This window comes from Pelecanus crispus, chromosome 3 (assembly GCF_030463565.1).
Source record: "Pelecanus crispus isolate bPelCri1 chromosome 3, bPelCri1.pri, whole genome shotgun sequence".
In the NCBI taxonomy this organism is placed as follows: domain Eukaryota; kingdom Metazoa; phylum Chordata; class Aves; order Pelecaniformes; family Pelecanidae; genus Pelecanus; species Pelecanus crispus.
Genome location: NC_134645.1, coordinates 130,763,658 through 130,783,351, shown reverse-complemented (window position 1 = coordinate 130,783,351; position 19,694 = coordinate 130,763,658). Strand labels below are relative to the sequence as shown.

The window sequence follows — 19,694 nt, the reverse complement described above, 5'->3', positions numbered from 1 at the left end:
GTGTGGCACAGGCATAAAGAGAATATATTTAGAGATGTCTATAAATCTAGATTTCTCCTCCTCCCTCTTTTTCATTAATTATTGTTTAGAATTCCTCTTAGAAGAGGTAATGGATTTGCTTAAATCTGCCCTAAGGAATTGCTTCTTGTCGAATGTAATTATTCTGTCCTAAAAAAAAAAAGGAGGTTGAGATAAAAACATATTTTCCATATTGCTGTTTACTCAGAAGAGACTGAGCAAATCTGAATTATGAGTTAGGCTTCTTTCAAAAACAAAAGTAATGTCAGCTCCGAACAATGCCATTAATCACACTATGACACTGTTTCCTAGCAGTGATTCAGTTAATTTCTCCTGGTTTAGATGCTTAGGAAAAAGAATATATTCAAGGAAAAGAATATACTCAAGTTAATTTCTCAGAATTCTCCTTTTCAGCATTAGTAGTATCAGGCCCGTCTCCTCCTTGCACATCCATGACTTTGATAAATCCTACGTAGGATGCAATGTATTCTCTTATCTCACCCTGGCATGCATGCAATTTCCAGTCAATTAACATAGGGAGTGAAAGCAATCGTTTCATTCACATGACTCATTTCTGGCTGTTTTTTTAATTGGATTGACTGAGCTAGAGGCAAAGGGAAATGTTGATTTCTCAACCATTATCTTCAGATGAGTTGATTTGTACTTGTACCCAAGTATGACTCCTCAAGGTCATCTTTTTCTTTTTTTTCCCTGTCTTTTTATTCAGTATTTTGCTGAGGGTGACTTGCCAAAGGAGGTCAGATCTTGTTATTTCTGAGTTCTCAGTTTCATTCCGTTCTCATTTTAATAAGCATGCTTTATATCTAGAACAGCCTTTAATTCTGATTATTAAGGAAGCTCTCTTTTTCCACTGATTCATTTAATTGCTATTAAAATGGCAACAAAAACTAAGTTAGGAGGTCTGATTTCTCTGGTTTTGAAGCACCAGACACTCTTAACTGTCAGAATTGAACGTTGCGGTACTTGTGTTAGGAAATCAGTCACCTAAAAAAAGATTTAACTTTTAATTTTAATAAATTAAAGGAAATTGCCTGTAATTTGCATTTGAGAATTCTGAATAGCAATGCATTCATTAATGACTACGACTCTTTCACTTGGTTTCAGAGTTGCTTTGAGATGTTGGATAGTCACGTCAAAATAGCTGTAGACCAGCTTGCAAAGAGAAAATCTTTAATGGGGTGTTAACTGTAGATCTCTGCCAAAATCTCAGCAAATGCTGAACCTCGATGTTTGTAAGTGCGAATATTCTGCATCCGAGTGAATTTCAGTACGATGGCTTTTGTTGTGCTCTCTGTAGCGTTCCTTGACTATTGAATGACTTCTCCTGTCAGGACCGAAACACAAGGTACAATAAATTTTGGGGATGCTGCACTGTTGTGCATTTATTCCTAGTGATTCAAGAGTATCATCATGATTTTCAATAAATTTTTAAAACTTCAGTCCTGGAAGGGTACTTGTATTTGAACCTCATTGGTCTGAGGACTAAGTAGCTCAGACAGTTATACTGCCGACAATAGATTTTCTTCTGAAAACTTCAGCATTTCAGGAAATCGGGATTGCAGTCACCATATCTATAATGCCACGGGGCGTAACATGGGCAACCAGCTCCTGCGGTGAGTGTTTTGAGAGGTTTGCGTGGTGGTGCAACATAAAGCAGTTCAGAATACAGTCTGTAAATACGCAAATATGGAAAGACGTTTACTCTCTCCGTTAAAACAATTTGTTTCTAGACCTGAAATTATTAGTATTATTAAGTAAAGATTATACTTAAAAACAATAGATCTACTCTAGTGATGGAATACAGTGAGATGTATGAACTAAATTCATATAAGACTGGTCCAGATCTCTGGGACGTGTTCTGTGTGTGCCTTGATCGTGGTAAACAGCCGCTTAGCTTAGACATGGCTGGGCTGTATAGCATGAAAATGTAACAGATACTTGCACATTTCAAGTTTGATTTTTCTTTTATGTTATTCGTATGAACAAACAATGCTCCCTGGCGTCATCCTTCTATCAGTTATTTTTTCTTAACGCAGAATTATTCTGTTTCCTAGAAAACTAAATGCAGACAAAGAGTACAGTATCTCTTTTCAACGAGTATGAAGGTTTGCTTTCCACATGAGCTGAGCCCACTCAAGAATCAGGTGCAGCTTCAAAATTCAATTGAGGAACATAAAAATACTTTTTTTTTTGGTATAAATAAGAATCTTCTTATACAAAAAAGACTATATTTGAGTTATCTAAAGAGCTGGGTTATTCACATGTTTTCCATTAGTAGTCTTTATTCTTAGTCATATGGATATATATTTACTTGTGTTTTGTTTATGGTTTTTTTCGTATTAATAGAGTTTCTGAAGTCGTTCTATATGACCTGGAGCACAGGTCTTATCTGGAGCACAGGTCTTATGAGGAGTGGCTGAGGGAACTGGGGTTGTCTAGTCTGGAGAAGAGGAGGCTGAGGGGAGACCTGATCGCTCTGCAGCTGCCTGACAGGAGGGGGCAGGGAGGTGGGGGTTGGTCTCTTCTCCCATGTAGTTAGTGATAGGATGAGAGGGAATGGGCTCAAGCTGCACCAGGGGATGTTTACACTGGATATTAGGAAAAACTTCTTCACAGAAAGGGCAGTCAAGCATTGGAACAGGCTGCCCAGAGAGGTGGGGGAGTCCCCATCCCTGGAGGTGTTAAAAAAATGGGTAGATGTGGCACTTGGGGACATGGTTTAGTGGGCATGGTGGTGTTGGGTTGATGATTGGAATGATGATCTTAGAGGTCCTTTCCAATCTTGATGATTCCTAGTTTTTACTTTCATTATAAATAATCCAGCCGCCAAGCCAGGAAACATGAAATGGCTACTCTCCGCTGAACTGGTTTAGTGGTGGACTTGATAATGTTAGGTTAATGGTTGGAGTGGATGATCTTAAAGGTCTTTTCCAACCTAAACGATTCGATGATTCTATGATTCTATGATCTTTAATGCTGAATTATGTTAAAATATCTGTTATGCTCAAAAAAACTAAGCCCAGTGCCTATTTCTTGTTTTCACCATGAAAGAGTCAAAGTATGCACACAAAACTGAGAAGTAGTATCATAAACTGATGAGTATCAAAACTGATAAGCAATATCAAAACTGATAAGCTGTGTCATCTTCCAGGAGGTAGAACATTCACAGATCAGAGTTACAATGCTTTGACCAGACTATGTTACTCCTCGTGTTTGAAGTTTGGGACTTGTCTTTCTAAAAATGTATTATTGTATAGGTTTAAGAGCTCAACTTTAATATGTGAAAATACTTTCATCTCTAGCCCTGAAGCTGTTCTTTCAGAGAGAACTGAGAGGAGTTTAAGTAGAAATAGGGCATTAATAACTCTTGTTATTATATTTAAGTATGTTATACTCTTGTATTTATCTGAGAATAGCTGAGGGTGGAAGGGGCCTGTGGAGATCATCTAGGCAAGCCCCTGCTCAAAGTGGGGTCACCTAGAGCAGATGGCTCACAGCCGTGTCCCGCCGAATTTTGAGTATCTCCATGGATGGGAACTTCACAACCTCTCTTGGCAAGCTGTTCCACTGTTCAATCACCCTTACAGTATTACAGTATTCAGTATTATGTTGTAAAATGTTCTCAATTGATGTAATAACCCTGACACTAAATTATTTTTCAAAGATTCAGTTGAACTGATTGTTTAAAATCAAATAATGTAAATGATCATTAATATTATTCCATTCACACTATAACTTGAAAAAGAAGGCCTTTAGACTACTGAATGTAGTATTTCTGTCTGTGGAGAACAAGAAATATTTTATAAATACCGTGTTTGCTAAAATAGCTATTTGTTTCTTCTCCCCCAAGTTCTGTACTTTTGCTTTAAGCTATGGTTTGACTATTATTTGCATCTTTACAAAATTACACTAATCTGTTTCTTATGACTTCATCTCCAGCAATTTCACAGTGTGGCAATTACTCATTCTGAACCATTATTGGAACAAATATAGTCTCATGTGCAACTGTTTTTTTCTGTATGGCATTATGTGACTGACTGCATTGTGTTGGATCAAAAAAGCCTGTAAGAAGAAAACAAAAATAAATGAAATGTAATGAAAAGGTGCCAGGAAGAAGGTTCTGTTAGAGCTTGTCTTTGGAGGAGGAGGGTGTAAGAGTGTACGTAGCCTTGCCGAAGAAGAAGGGATGCAGTTGCCATTTTAGAAATTCATAAAGGACATTGAAAAAGAGCTGTTGAAGTCAAATGCCGTGCTGGCAGAGTGATAACGTGGCCGTGAATAAACTTCAATTGGAAATTAGAGAATTACTTGATGAATTGAGGGGGGGAGCTCATGATTTCAAGATAAAGCTTGTGTGAATAGGCTTGTGTGCCATCGCTGGCTGCAACAGTGGAAGACTTGACCTGACCAAGGATGTTTCTTTTGTTCTGTGTTCTTAATGCCAAGTGTCTTCATTCAAGTAGTGGGAGTTTATTAATGGAGATATATTCGAAGCCTGGGTCGTAGTAAGCTTGCTAAATTTTGCCTTGCAAGAATTTAATAAATTCAAGAAAGAATATCTATTGCCAAAACAGATATTAAGGCTGCAAAGATTTTAGGCCAAGTATATTTTAGCAGCAGGGTTGACAGAAATCAGGTTTTCTGATTCATTAGCATATTTTTTTCCCCTGACTTATTGTTTAATTCCCAATGAAGTGCTAATATCTGAAGAAAAAAAAGTGCTATTTTTACTGAATGGCAGCAGGGAGCTTCCAGCCTCTCTGGCCATAGAACAAACCTGCCAAATGCAACCTACTGCAGCGACCCCTCAGTATCCCTAATTTGACTGATTTGCCAGTAATTCAGGTAGGTGTCTCTTCAATCTTGTCTTAATCTCTGTGAAAGATAGGTATATCAAGCAGTGTGTTGTGGGTGCCAGTAAAGAAGCATTCGGTGATAAAAGTTGGTTTCAGCTGTAAGTTTATTGACCCATTTTAGCCCATGCCAACCGCAATCCCTACTTGCTCGAAGCGAGACTACTGCAGTAACGCCATCTGGTTCCATTATGGGGGTAAGGACAACCACATGACTTTTTTTTGGGTGAGCATTGGGATTGAAGTATGAGAAATCATAGGTGGGGTTTGTTTCATCTTTTGTGTTAGACACCTTTGGGTGAGTCATGCCTTGACTTGAAATAGTACTTTGTCATTTTAATCCATGTGTTAGCCACAGGTCTGTAAGGGAGAAAAGAGTTTCTGGGTCCTTGGACCTGTTATGTCAGACAGCTACAGCTCATCCAAAAGGGAGTATCCAGGAGAGGGCTGAACTGGCCCAAAGTGAGGAATACGTTCAAGAATTGTGATGTGATGCTTTTATTCCAGTGACGAGAGGAAAGATAAGCTGTGCTGGGGAAAAAAACTGTGTGGCGGGTGGGGACTTTGCTCTTTTGCCTCTGCAGAGGACACCCCACTTCAGCTTGTACATGTCCGTGGGAAAAGGAAAGAGAGGTCCAAGTCTTTCATGGGTAGTACCCTCAAGTAGATTTGCTTTTCCCATGCTTAATGCCCGGCATTAGTGCTAAGAGACTCATGATACCAGTTCCTCCTAATGGTAAAAGAGAAGGCAGGTGCTTGGGCAATCTCTCTAATTACAAACCACGGCTAGCACTTAAAGAATTAGTTGCCGTGATTGAATGCTGTCTTCCATTTCAAGATAAAGCCGCAAGCTACCAGAGATCCTGACAGCTTCACTGAGATTCAGCTTTCCCTTGATAAACAGGGCGTTCTCCCAGAAGTAGTCTCCTGAAGCTGCAGAATCAACCTGCCCCAAGATTGTTGCGAGATCCCTGCAAGATGATCACTGAAGCTGTAGTCTTCCGCGTGCCCGTCCTGTGAACGCAAGAGCAGTTAGCATCAAACTTCTTGATGATTGCTGGTTCCTGACACCGTGACTAACTGCAGGGCCCGCAGGGAAAAAGCGTTGGAGGCGAGTTATTAGACTCCAGTCACGAGTCAGGATGCTTTTAGTTGTCCTCTGGGATCCCTTTTCAAGAAGGAGATAGATGAGGAAAACCCTGCAGCGTTACCTTGTGAGAGGCCACTCTCTGCTCTGTTATTCTTTATTCCGGCTATTTTTCCAGTAGATGATTAGACTCCAGTGTGTTCCCCTGGCACAATGCAGACAAGGGATGACTTCTGGTGAAAACCTGTGCAGTTCTTCCATGAACTGAATCATTTCTTTCCCCTGTATTTCTTTCCCATAGCATGCCAGAGAAACTCCAGAGAAATTCTTCTAAAATATAGTTCGTTGCATTTTAAATGTTCTGTAGAGGCAGTTTTTGGAAGGATGTATTTTTTAGGCACTTATACAGATTAAATTCTTGCAAAAAATGTATCGCAGATGAGTTTGCCATGTTGAGATGGATCTGCAGTGCCTGGGCTAACACTTAGCTTCTGTGGTGAATAAGTTGTCTCCAGAATACCCCGTGTCCCATTAAGATGGTAATTTTATAAGCTTTTATTATGGTGTCTTATTTATTTCTTTTTAGCTTGGGTTAGGTTTCGAAGCTATCTGTTACTGGCCCAAGTCTTGCATAGGCTGATCACTTTGCTTTAATTTCCACTCTGGGTGGTTATTAAGTAAGTCTGGAGAATAGTTAGTAATGCTTTTTCATAATTGTTCTAACAATTTAATTGTTTTAATGTGAGCCAATGGGCAAAGTTAATGCACGGTGCTTTCATGCTCCTGCAGCTGAGGGGAGTGCAACTGAGAGCAAGAAACAAAGAGCATCCGTGTTCTCACATGATAGCGCAGGGCTGCGCCTTCAGAAATCCCCCGGTCTGAATGATCCGATTTATTCTGCTTGGAATAGTCTGGATATCTTGTGAGCCATGTGGCTTTTGGTATTTACAGCCAGAAAAGTTTCCTTTTGTTCCCTTTGGATGCAGGGAAGTCTCCTGATCCTGTTGAGACTGTTTCAGACAGACTTGAGCTATTCCAAAGCTCCTGAAGTATGTATTGGCTTTGTCATTAGCTCTTAAATGAGGGCTAAATCAAGGCAGTCGTTACCTTTTTTTCAGGTGCTTTTAGTTCCTCAAGTCTTCAGCTTGTGCTGCCTACTAGCCAGAATGGTGGCATGGATTTGCTTGTTGGATAACAGTAAAACAGGCAAGTTGCAAGAATTTAGTAACTTGGAAAAATAATTTTATTTTACAGTGACAAGCACTACTACATTTTACCGGGAAATGAGCAGTGTGAATATAATATTCTAAGTCTCAAAGCAATGACAGTGATGGAAATGGTTATGAAAGCGAGACTCTTGGATCAGATTCCCTTTGGTCTTTTCCCCACTTCTCCCATTTTCAACAAAAGGATGGGTTAATTTGAATTTCATTGCTTTTTATCCTTAGGGAAATATCAAATGATCAGCGTTATTGTGGAACTGTGCCCCAAAGGAGGGGGACAGGTGTTGTGTTTGTGCTTTCACTTCACATATGCAGCAAGCTCATTAATTTGCGATTTCATACATTTTAGTGGAAGAGGCCACCGGTCTCTGTCACTAAAAAGCAACCGTGATTGATCGTTGAGGGGCAGAAGGGGAAAATATTCAGAAATTAGTTATATACGCATCTTAAATTAACAATGTGCCTACAAAGAAGCGTTGGGTTTTCCCTGGAGGAATGCTGAAATTGATGTTTTTAACCTCCTTTCTGAACACCTGCCACTGTGCGTTTCAGCAGGGGAACAATGCATTCAAACGAACGTCTTTCTGTATTCATCGAGGAAAGTACATTTCTGTTTGCTGATCTGCACCGACCCAGCTGCTACGCCAACCCAGCAGATGGGAGGAAACAAATGGGTTGCAGAAATCTCGCTATCGCATATGGAATCTTTGTATCTGACGGAACTTGTTTGTTGGTCTTCGCGAGGTGAAACATCAGTGCCCGTGCTGCTTGCGAGACGTGTCTGAACAGAGTAGAGTGGAGTGTAGAGCACACAACCCAAACCTCTGCATCTACATCTTGTTGGCTATTTTTTTGTGTTAGCTGAATGCCTCTGAAGGCCTAGAGCTGCACAGCAAGACAAATTCAGTTCAGGGACTTAGATCCGTGCAAGGTAGTGTTCACACGGGTGCCTGTATGAAGCCTGTCAAAGCTTTCCAATCACATCTTGATAGGTGGCCGCCTTTGCAGCGGGTCCAACTCAATGTGCAGTGAACAGGCTGTCACTCAAGAGCGATGCTAACTGATTCGCGCCAACTTTGCTAAATTGCCGAGTTCTCATGTTGCGAGAGTGCACGAGCCCCTCTAGCATCTCCAGGAAAGCGATCGGGTGTGAAGGAAAATGGAGAATCACCACCAGTATTACCTTTCCTCTAGGAGAGGTTCTCATCTTGAAGGACATCGCCACTTGGCTGCCTTCTGGTCTCCGTTTCCTTGACACCGTCTGCCCTCATGGAAAGGCAGCTCCTGATGTTCAGAGCAGACCAGCGTGCTTGTAAGACAGGCTTTTATCTAGGAAGAAAGGTATTTTCACAGTTTTTTAAGGCCCAGAGGAGATCTGCAGTGTCTCGAGATTTGAGTCGGTGGCTCGCCGATATATAAGAGGTCTTTTGAAAGCCTTTGATATGTGATAATGAGGGGAACGCTGAGGTTAACAGACGTAAAGAAGGGTATGGCAACGGTGCCAAGTGGGAAACAGAAGAAATGGCTGAATTAAATTACTTGGTAGATGTTCACAGTTATCGCTAAGAACGTGAGTGTAGCAGGCCTAAACTGTAGTATTAGTTTTAAGAGGTTTTTTTTCCTCGTTGGCTGCATCTGCAGTGGAACTCGATCTCTAATATTAAAGGGATCGCTCTTCTAATGGGATTCATGCTTCTCCATCTGTGCCAAAAAAGTAATAGCATTTGAGAGCTGTTATTTTGTAGCTGAAACAGTGTTCGCCCTCTGTTATGCCAGTAGTTTAGCTGTCAGGGATGTTTCTTAAATAAACTTCGATATTTGTAGCAAACAGTATCAATGGTGTAAGTTTACCTATTTTGTTGTTGCTCTAGTAAAAGAGCTGCCACATTTTCATTCAAACTTCTTACTGGAGAGAGATTTTCTCCAAGAATACAATTTTAAAAGAAAAACTTGTCTTCGTGTTCCTACCATCTATCAATTTCCAAATTGTATATTCCACCACACTTCAGTTTTAGTGCTTTTAAAATTGCCACCGTTTTTCACTTGAAGTTGAAATATTTCTGTTAAAAAGAACAATAAATACGTACTGTTTCTTCAGAGATTTCCCAATGCCCTCGCTTTTAAGGATGTGCATAGACCCAATTAGTGCTTTGAAGAAGTTTGCACTTGTTTAAGCTCAATCATATTTGCTTATATTCTGAATTTTTAAAAACACAGATGGAAGGTGCATCAAGTGACCTTATTACATAAGTATGGATGGCATCAGAGACCCGAGTGTCTCATTTGTCGATTAATCAGTCGTCTGCCCATTTTTCTTCATTTCTATTATACCCCAAATTTAGGTGACACTTCTCTTGCCTCAAATTTGCAAAAGGCTTTCTGCAAAGAATCAATCAAAGCTGAGCTAATGGGCTGGAGAAGAGGAGAAAATTATAATCTCTGCAGGCATGGGAGGAGGGTCTTCTACAGCATCTAGGACCGCATTATACATTCCCTGCATCATCATCTTTCTCCAAGAAGATAAAGAGAAATTGGGGATCTTGTCCAGTTTTCACTGTTGTCTTCACAGGTGGTTACACATGCAGAAGTCACAGGGTTTTACGGAAGTCTGGAATCTAGTGAAGCGTTGTCTCCTCTTTTAGTCATTCAACTGAGACAAATTGTAAAAATTAAGATGCTGATTATTTTAGAAGTGTGGACAGCTTTGCAGCTGCAGCTTTTTATCTAAGTAATCCCTCAGAAAATTGTTGAGGTTTCGTGTGTTAGAGTTGGATACTTCTGGAAGAGTTTGGATCCTGCACAACAAATTCATCGAGAAAAAGAAGAGCAAGTGATTTCGTAGTGCTGGAATTGCTGGCATTGATGCTTCGGCCGATCCATACTTCCTCAGTCTCAGTTACCTGGATTTTCTCAGCAGCAGGCATAAATATTAATAGGCAAGCTGAGCTTTGGAAGCTGAGGGTATATAAAAAAAGTTTTAAAATAGCAGAAGTGCTACTGAAACAGTTTCGCCATTATACTCGCTGTCAGTGGGGATTTGCTATAAATAAGGACCCTTATTTCTAGAACTATCAATGTTGTGGTTGTGTAGCCAAGCAGATCGCATTAGCAGATGCTTTTGGAAAATGTTTTGCATTTGAGTAAAGTGGTGTGTGAAGTTTGGATATTCCAGGTCAAATTATAATTTCGTATTCATATTGTGAATATATCTACCCATGTTAAAGTCTGCAGTACTTCGCTGTTCCAAGTTGTATTTTTTACTCTTCCTACATAGCTGTGCAGCATAGCAAAAGTGAAAATCTCCTGGATTTAAGTTCTGAGGGTGAACACGAGTGAACTTTTGCATAGTTTTACTGCTTTGAAAAACTGTGCAACCTGGTCTCTGTCCTAATGAAAGAAAATGGCAGCGTTTTGGGCTTGGAGTTACGAGTGCCATGCTTCTGGGAAATGGGCTCAGAGGCTTTGGGTTTAAACACCTGGTATTTTTAGTTTTATAAGCCTGGCATAATAATTTCAAGTTTTATTTTTCCTGTGTTAATTATTATAAACGTCTTATAATCCATGGATACATGTTGTTTAAAACAGGTGCAGTCACTTCAGTATTAATGATCAGTGAGTCTCATATGTGTTACTACTTGAATTGCTTGCTTTGTGCGAAGAAGCTTATTTTCAAGAAATGCATGTAGTGGTGTTTAATAACTTGCTTTGCCAAAGAGCAGGATGTTCTTCCTTTCACCTGAAAGTATTTGTTGTTTAAATTTATTTTAATATTTGCTTGGAATTATTTATAGCACCCAGCATGAATATGTTGAGCCAGAAGTTTTGGTATCGAGTGATTTACTATAATATCTTCATGGAAGTACTATAATTTACTTAGTGCAACAGGGATTTGTAATATATTCAGTGTGGGAAATAGTACACATCACAGCACCTGATTTCTATTGCCTCTAACATAAAGCAGTATGGCTCAGTTAATAAAATAAAGATGTCTTGTCGTACAGCGAGCAACTGAGGGTTTTAGCACTAGAAAGAGCTTTAGCGCTAGAAGTGTTGTTTTATTTTCAATGCAAGAATCAAAATTAAATTCCCTTCAGGCCAGTAGTTATGCCAGGGGAGACTTGGCCCAGCGGACAAGCATTATATGTAAATATAAAAATTTACCTATTACCTTCATTAAGAAACAATGAATTTCACCATTTATTCCACTTAATGCCACATTTGCACATTATGAAATGGGATAATAAGGTTAATTTTTGAGAGCTTAATTCTGCTGGATCATTTTTTATTGGGTAATTGTTACTGGGGTTTTTTTTGGTTTTTTTTTTCCTTGAGTGGAATCTCACAAGTTGACTACAAAACCACCTAGAAAGCCTTCAGACTCGTCTTGCATGGTTAAATGGATGCAAGCCTAGGAAGGCCCATAGTGTCGTCAAAGACCTTCAAGATCAGTGTTTTTCCTGGGGCATAGATTGATGAAAAGCATACTAAGCAGGGCTGAGGAGAGAACTGACATGGGGAAAGCCTTGATCCGACTTCATATGAAGCGGAACTCTGAGAAACATCTTATAATAATGCTCATTATGTTTCTACATGTAATTGAAAAATGGGCGCGTAGTTCCTGAAGACAAAAATCAATGGTCCTGAATTCTGGTCATGTTCTAGTCTGCCACAGTTGTGCTGTGTGATTTTGTGCAAGACGCTTAAATTCTCCTCGTTTTCCACCTACAACAGTGATATTATTCAAAAATGTGTAATAATACAAAGTATTAAAACTATGATTGCTGTATTTGCACACTGGTCCATATAGAAGCTGTGCTGCCTGTCGGCGTTATATGGTTGGAAAGTCATGGGGCGTGAGCCTGCTTCTGGCAAATCATCTTGACGCAGTGACTACGCTGCATTCAGATTTTCAGTTTGGGGGAAAAAAAATAGTTCTTGATGTTGGTTTAGGAGATTGTATACATGTTTCTACATTAATATAGGCTCGTAGGATCAGAGGGAAGCTCTGACTGTCAGTGTCAACGATAAAGTCTTTTGTAAACTGATAACCTTAAAAGATAACACTCCACCTTAGCAGATGCTCGTCCCCACCATTCCTGTTTGAAAGCTATTCCAAAATCTTGCTCCTGTAAGGACGGCATTTCTTCGTGGCTGATGCAGCCGTACTTTTTTCCTATTGCTTAGCTTAAATATTGCTAGGTGGGGTTTTTACCATTTCGGTGTTTAGATATTTCATATTCTGTAGCGATTATTTTTCTCTCATTTTGAGTCTTTATAGGCCAGACAAACTTCTTGCAAGGTAGGCTGGCTGTTCCCTGTCATCCTACTAGCCCTTCCCTGTACCCCTCTGCTTTCCAGAAGGATGAACTCCAACTGAATTCCCAGAACTGTCCCAAGTATTTCAGTCTCACTCTTACCTTACAGAGCAATGTTCCCCTGACTTGAAACAGCTTTTTTTGATATTTTTCTTCTGTTTCCAACAGGCAGGTAGATACCCAGATCGCTTTCTTAAGTATAGCGGTTTTTATCAGCTGCATCACCATCAGTCTCAAAGCTGTCGCTGCAAGTACTCCTTGTTGGAAAGAGACCTAATTTCAGGAGCAGCTCCCCATGATTAAACAGCCCCGAACCTTCCTGCCATGCTAATCCCTGAGCCATCTGTGGATCTTTGTTATCCTGTTAGGTGCCTGTTTTATTTCTGTCGGGATCAGGAGAATTTAACAGATCAATTGAATTTCCACTTGTTTAAACATCTTTCCCAGCCTTAGCGTTGCACATCCTGAAGCCATTGTAGTGGGAACATTGTACTGTCACATGTCACAATATGAGACAGGCACTGACGTCTTCCCCTCACCTGTCAAGTTCCTTTCCTGCCTCACGTCTGCTGTTTTTAGCTGTGCTCCTCTCAGGCAGAAGACCCTTCTGCTCTGGTTAAAGGCCTGTCCATCCTTACCACGGAGTCCCCCGCTCCGGGATCTCCTTCCCTCCCTTCTGCTCTGCCTTCTGCTCTTGCCTTTGCATCTCCCGTCCTTTCACATCATCTGCTTATCATGCGCATCCTCTCTCGGTCCCTGGCTGCCTTCATTTTCTTTCTCTGCTTACAGGACTACCTGCTCTTCTCCACTATTGTGCCGTGTCTGTTCATAGTCCTCATCCCCTGTTATAATAAAATTTTTCAAGGTGTTTTGCAGACCCATTCCTTCGGACTCAGCCTTGCTGCGGGCAGTTTTGTTGTCTTCCTTGGTTGCTGACTATGTTGAGTCTTTTGACCGATCCCTCATTTAGGTTTTCTGACCAACTCTCCCCCAGTTGTGACAAAAAGCAGGGAACCTCTGCCTATGCCCCAAGTCATTTAACGGCCAATGGATGTTTGAGATCTAGAGCACCTTCCATGGTCGCAGTGTAAGTGACAGTGTCACACAAATGCTTACAGAGGACCTAATTACATCAGAATAACTTAGTTCTTTTCCTCTACAGCCGTTTTGTAAGACGATGGTGGTATCTTTCAGGCTTCCACATGAAGTTCTCTGTCCTTGAAGGTTCAGTGTTGGGTTATTGAATCAAAAGACTCCCTGGATACCTATTTGTTTTAAAACGACCCTACAGACCTTCCTGGAAATAATATCTTCTTGCATCTTCTCTGCACCTTTTCCAAACAAACCCTTTGCATATCAAAATGTTTGCAAAAATAGATATGGTGAGCTTTTTCAAGTTCACTTCATCCCGTTGAATAACTGGGGAGAGGCAGGAGTTTTGCCGGGTCAGTAAGAATCAAGTAGTCATACCTTGCCGATGCCTTGAGTTCTTGAGGGAGGGAAACGATGGGTACAGCCCTCCACCGAAGGCTAAGGAAAAAAGCACAGCATTGAACATCCCATGAAGTATTTCATTGGGGTTTTTCCCAACAGCAAATGTAGCACCTGGTTTTATATAGGTTAATCCCATCAAAGGAACAAGTCTTTATAATTTGTAGACTAGAAAATATTTCACAGTTATTCAGGGCACAGACAAAAGACCAGAAATACAAATAAAGGCCAGGACCTCACAGCAGTTGAATCTTTTGTTTTACTCAACAGTGGGCTGTACAACACACCCGGTCGTGCTCTCTAGAGTCACGAAACAAAGGAACCCTGTTGATGTTTACTTTGGCTCCGGGCAGAGGCAGTTATTTTAAATGAGTTAATAAATGGAGTAGTGAACTATGCTGGTTTGTATAATCTTCTTTTCTCTTTTTTTCTCTCTCTAGGTCACTCAGATGAGTCGTCCAGATTTGATTCTCTTTCTCATGAAATATCTCATGGCTTTGGTCGTTGGGATACCCTCTGTCTTCTGGGTTGGAAGCAAAAAGACCTGTTTTGAGTGGGCTAGCTTTTTCCACGGCCGCAGGAAAAAAGAGTGCGTATTGATATCTCACAGATAAACTGGCTGAGTACTGGCAAATCATCTCCCCTTCCCTTGTAGTCCTGGAAGAGTATTTGGTTCGTTTTTCATGGAGGCAAAGACAGGAACAGACAGGGACAGCTTGCTTAGAAATCTCTCGCTGTCCAAAATGGAGCGAGGAAGGACAAGACAAGTAACAGCTAAAAAAAAACCTGAGGAATTGTCACTTATTTTTCCATGATTATTCTTTGGTCCTAGAATCAAGTCTACATTGCTCCATCTGTTTTCAAAATATTTTTTAACAAGAATTAGGTTTCAGGTGAATATTACAACTTCTTTGCCGTTTACTGAGAGGTGGAATTGAAAGTTTTTATTTGTAAAGGTGCTTATCTAGTGAACTGAATCAGACCTTGAAATGAAATGGAAGTTCTGTTCACCATGATTGTGGTTAGAGGCAACTGTCTCTGCTTTTAATCTTCCCTTACGCATTAGTGCCAAAGCACAGTTCGATAAGATGGCAACAAGAATGTCTTACAGCTTCTGTGAGATTGAAATTAATTTTGAGTACGGTATGGCAGAAATTTAAGAGACAATCTCTATGATTATGGAATAGCTATGAACAGCTATTTCCAGAATCATAAATACTGTCTTGTAAGTAGATGTCCTGAAGCAGATGCACAACTATAGCAAGCCTTTAAGTGACTACTCCATGACGTTGACTGGTACGTCCTTAACAGAACTGGCCTTCTGCTGAGGTTAAGGTAAAATTACCTTCTGCAGAGTTGGAGTTAAATTTTTCTTTATTTGAAAGATAACCTACTGAGATCTGCACGGGGTTAACAACAACTTGCTATGATTTTAATACACGGACGCACATTTTGATAGGATTTACATAGAGGTGACATACTAGTTTGGTGGGTAGAGGGCAGGAATAGTGTTAATGAAGGCAGAGGAAGCTGTTTTACAGGACTGTCTTATCTTGGACGTGCTATCTCTGGGAGAGCTGGGTGGCTCCGGCAGTGCCATCCTCTCTCCCGGTGCAGCCGGGCAGCAGAGCAGCTCCCACGCACAGCGGCGTCTGGCTGGAGCCAGGTTCCTGTGCTGGCCCCGTTCACTGAGCAGTAAAGGGGCAGAGCCGATACAAACCTCCCTCCTTAGGCAGCCTGTGATCCTCTGTGAGCACAAAAAATGAGAGGAGGAGCTAGCCAGGCAGAGGAAACGGGACATGGATGAATAATATAGAGAATCGGGGGGGAGGGAAAGGCCTCCCCACAAAAAAAGAGATTAAAAAGAAAAAAGGAATGTCGAGGATGTGATAGCACCTCCTTTCATCGTGCTATGGTAGAGCGGCCAAGTGTGTGCCCCTCTGCCAGCCCTTCCCAGCAAGGGATTTCAGCAAACAGAGAAGCCGTGGGACCGTAACCACAGATCTGAGGGCTGCAGGCCAGTTGCTTGTGCATTATTAGAGATGTTGTATTTCATCTGGTGTTCGCCTCCTGCTGCCAGTTTTAATCCAGATTTTAAATGCTCATTTGAGTGAGGAAGCAGCTTCCCATGCTCCCTGAGAGGCAGTTCCCCAGCTGATCCGAACGTGCCGAGTCACAGCGCTATCCCAAGGATTTTCTTGTAGCAATATTCGTGAACTAAGGCCATAAGCAAATACACGGCCGTTATTCCACGTGTCCAGGCTAGAGGATCAGATACAGGGAGTATGCAGGATTCAAGAGTATGAACTTTGCTAAAATATCCAAATGTAGAGGTGCTTCAAAATTAGGCAAATAGAGGTATTATAACGTAAATAAATCATAGAATCACAGAATGCTTTGGGTTGGAAGGGACCTTCAGAGCCCACCCAGCCCAACCCCCTGCAGTGAGCAGGGACAGCTTCAACCAGAGCAGGGTGCTCAGAGCCCCGTCCAACCTGGCCTGGGATGTTGCCAGGGATGGGGCATCTCCCACCGCTCTGGGCAACCTGTGCCACTGCCTCACCACCCTCAGCGTAAAAAACTTCTTTCTAATGTCTAGTCTAAATCTGTTCTTCTTTAGTTTAAATCCGTTATTCCTTGTCCTGTCACAACAGGCCTTGCTAAAAAGATTCTCCCCATCTTTCCTGTAGGCTCCCTTTAAGTATTGGAAGGTCGCGATAAGGTCTCCCCGCAGCCTTCTCTTCTCCAGGCTGAACAACCCCAACTCCCCCAGCCTGGCCTCATAGGAGAGGTGCTCCAGCCCTCGGATCATTTTGGTGGCCCTCTTCTGGACCCGCTCCAGCAGGTCCATGTCCTTCTTGTGCTGAGGGCCCCAGAGCTGGATGCAGTGCTCCAGATGAGGTCTTACCAGAGCAGAGTAGAGGGGCAGAACCCCCTCCCTCGCCCCGCTGGCCACGCTTCTTTTGATGCAGCCCAGGATGGGGTTGGCTTTCTGGGCTGCAAGCGCACATTGCCGGCTCATGTCCAGCTTTTCATCCCCCAGCACCCCCAAGTCCTTCTCCGCAGGGCTGCTCTCATTTGCCAAGGTTGCTCTCATTTGCCAAGGTGTAGTATTCGTCTGTTCCATTTGTAAAAAAATAGTTATAGAGCCGTTACTGCGATCGCTTTTGTATTGCGGTCATCAACGTTAACTATTCAAATTGCATGTCTTGTTCAGAGTTGTCAATGAGAGTCGTCAAGTGCTGCAAGAGCCGGACTTTGCTCAGTCTCTTCTGAGAGATCCCAATACCCCCATCATCCGAAAGTCAAGAGGCACTTCTACCCAGGGCACCTCCACTCACGCCTCCTCTACCCAGCTGGCGATGATGGACGACCAAAGGAGCAAGGCAGGCAGCGTCCACAGCAAAGTGAGCAGCTACCACGGCAGCCTGCACCGATCGCGTGACGGCCGGTAGGTTTCAGCTCTTTAAAATCTTGTAGAACGTCGGACAAGCCTCTGCTAGCCGGACGTTTGGCCATCGCGTCGCTAAAACTGGAAGTTCCGCTAATATTTCCTTTCTCCGATTGTGCCTCCTCTCCCTGTTCGTTAGTGTCTGGGTCGGAAAGAGAAAAAAAATCATGGTATTTTCAGAGCCTGCGCTGGTCTTCATGAATGCCATGGCGTGAATGTGTTCAGCGCTGGTTTTCCTGCAAAGGCAGCGATCTGCGTTACGTTGTCTAAGTGCATGGGAAACCAGCTCTCTTCCAAAGTCAGCTTAATATTTTTGTAGCTGCTTTTGTCTGTGTGTAAATTGATTTTGTTTCCGTAAATAGCCCTAGCCCGGCTGAAGTAAACAGTAAAAGTTACCCACTCTAACTTGAGGTGTAGTTAAGTTTTAGAACGTAATTTATCATCAAGTATTTTACTCACCTATTTATCAATACCATACATAGCGCTGCAGTAAGAACCAAGCTGCGTAAGGAGTTGAAACAATTTGCCTGGGGCTGCGTGAGCTAAATGACTGCGCTGAACAGAGAACGACTTTCTTCACAAAAGCAGAGGGTTTGTGTGCGTGTGCGTGCACATGCACCGGGATTTATTTACATTCTTCCGTGACGGCGGCGGTAACAATAGTAATAATTGTCCTCTCTTTTTATAAACTAGGTACACTCCCTGCAGCTACAGAGGCGTAGAAGAAAGACTACCTCACGGCAGCATGTCACGACTGACTGATCATTCCAGGCATAGCAGTTCTCATCGGCTTAACGAACAGTCACGTCACAGCAGCATCAGGGATCTCAGCAGCAACCCAATGACACACATCACGCACGGGACCAGCATGAACCGTGTTATCGAAGAGGACGGCACCAGCGCTTGAGCCGCTTGGCGCAGAAAGGAGCAGCTGATGCGGTTGCACGGCTCGCGGTCCCTTCCTCGGTGATGTGAGAACGCTCAGTATTACCATGCCTCTCATCAGGTGCTGATTTTGCGCATCAGGAAGCCGGAACTGGCTTCTTCGTGTCGAAGCCAACGTTCTTGTACTCGCCTCAGAGCTTGAGTGTTCAGCGATCTTGAATTATTGAGTAAAAAGCCGGTTGCCTCATTTGAAGCTATCTGTAGGTAATTATTTATTCGATAACTGTTCCTCATCAGACACCATTGCTGAACTTCTTATTCTTTGCTGAAAAAAATCTCCCCCTCCCGCCGACGGCTCTGCGTGCGGGTAGGTGTTACCCTTGAAAACTCGCTGGCGGGGTCGCGCCGAGATTTTTGCTTCTAATGCATGAGGGAACTCTTGAATATTGAAGGAATTCCTCCGCGCACCTCTCTGGTTAGATGACAAACTGCTCCTTGTTTCCATCAAGCCCAGGGGGAGGGGACGCGTGTTAAATGCTGTATAAAGGACATCCATGCGAATCGGCCGGCGTTTTTAACCGTGACACTGGAAATGCAACACAGGAATGAGCGTTTTGGAGAAGGAAAGGAAACTGCGCTGATGTTCACCAGCTCTTACCAGAGCTGTTCAGGCTCAGTTGTTGGGATGGGGCGGGAGGGTGGGGGGAAGAGAGAGGCAGGGAAGAGTGATTTTTGTATAACTTGTATTGTCCTTGCTTTTTTACAAAATACTATTTAAATTTTCTACTTGTTTACAATTTAGGTAGGAAGAGATCAATTTTAAAACCAGTTACCTAGATAATATTCAGCCGCTTATTTTTTAGATTGATGTACAAAAGCTGAGATTGCCTGTTCCTGATCTATTTAAAAAATAATAATAATAATAATAATAGAAAAGCTGAATTTGTCGCCCAAACCGGAATGTGCAGCCTTTTCCTTACAAACAGAACAAACCCTGTTTACAAGCCCCATGGCCTGGGTGAGGAAGGCTGAGGCTAAAACAGACAGGAGGAGTTTAATCAGGGATGGCCCGCCTTCCTCGCAGCATCATGGCTATTTTTGGGGAGGGTTCTCTTTGCGCTGAGCAAGCGGGGAGCAGGAATTTAGACGTGTTTGGGAGAAATCGAGGCCCGCAGGTGGGGAAAGAGCGGGATGCAGCAGCCAGAATCCCGCCGCGTTGCTGTCTTGAGGAGGAGGAGACAGGTATCCACCGTAACTTGTTGGCTCCTTCCCAGCCGGGGAGCTTGCGTTACTGCTCGACCTCCGCTGTAGGTTATTTTCTTTTCATTCCCTGCTATGGGTTCACAGTAG

The 19,694-nt window shown here is 42.3% G+C and overlaps 1 protein-coding gene across 2 annotated transcripts in view; it reads left to right on the top strand.

The window, feature by feature from the left end:
- FZD3 (frizzled class receptor 3) overlaps positions 1–18,366 on the top strand; it is a 54,200-nt gene extending 35,834 nt beyond the window's left edge. For both annotated transcript variants that reach the window (XM_075707070.1, XM_009483270.2), the window contains exons 4-6: positions 14,449–14,597; positions 17,226–17,459; positions 18,153–18,366. In XM_075707070.1, coding sequence (XP_075563185.1) covers positions 14,449–14,597; positions 17,226–17,459; positions 18,153–18,366 — 597 coding nt within the window. The remainder of the gene's footprint in view (positions 1–14,448; positions 14,598–17,225; positions 17,460–18,152) is intronic.
- The last annotated feature ends 1,328 nt before the right edge of the window (positions 18,367–19,694 follow it).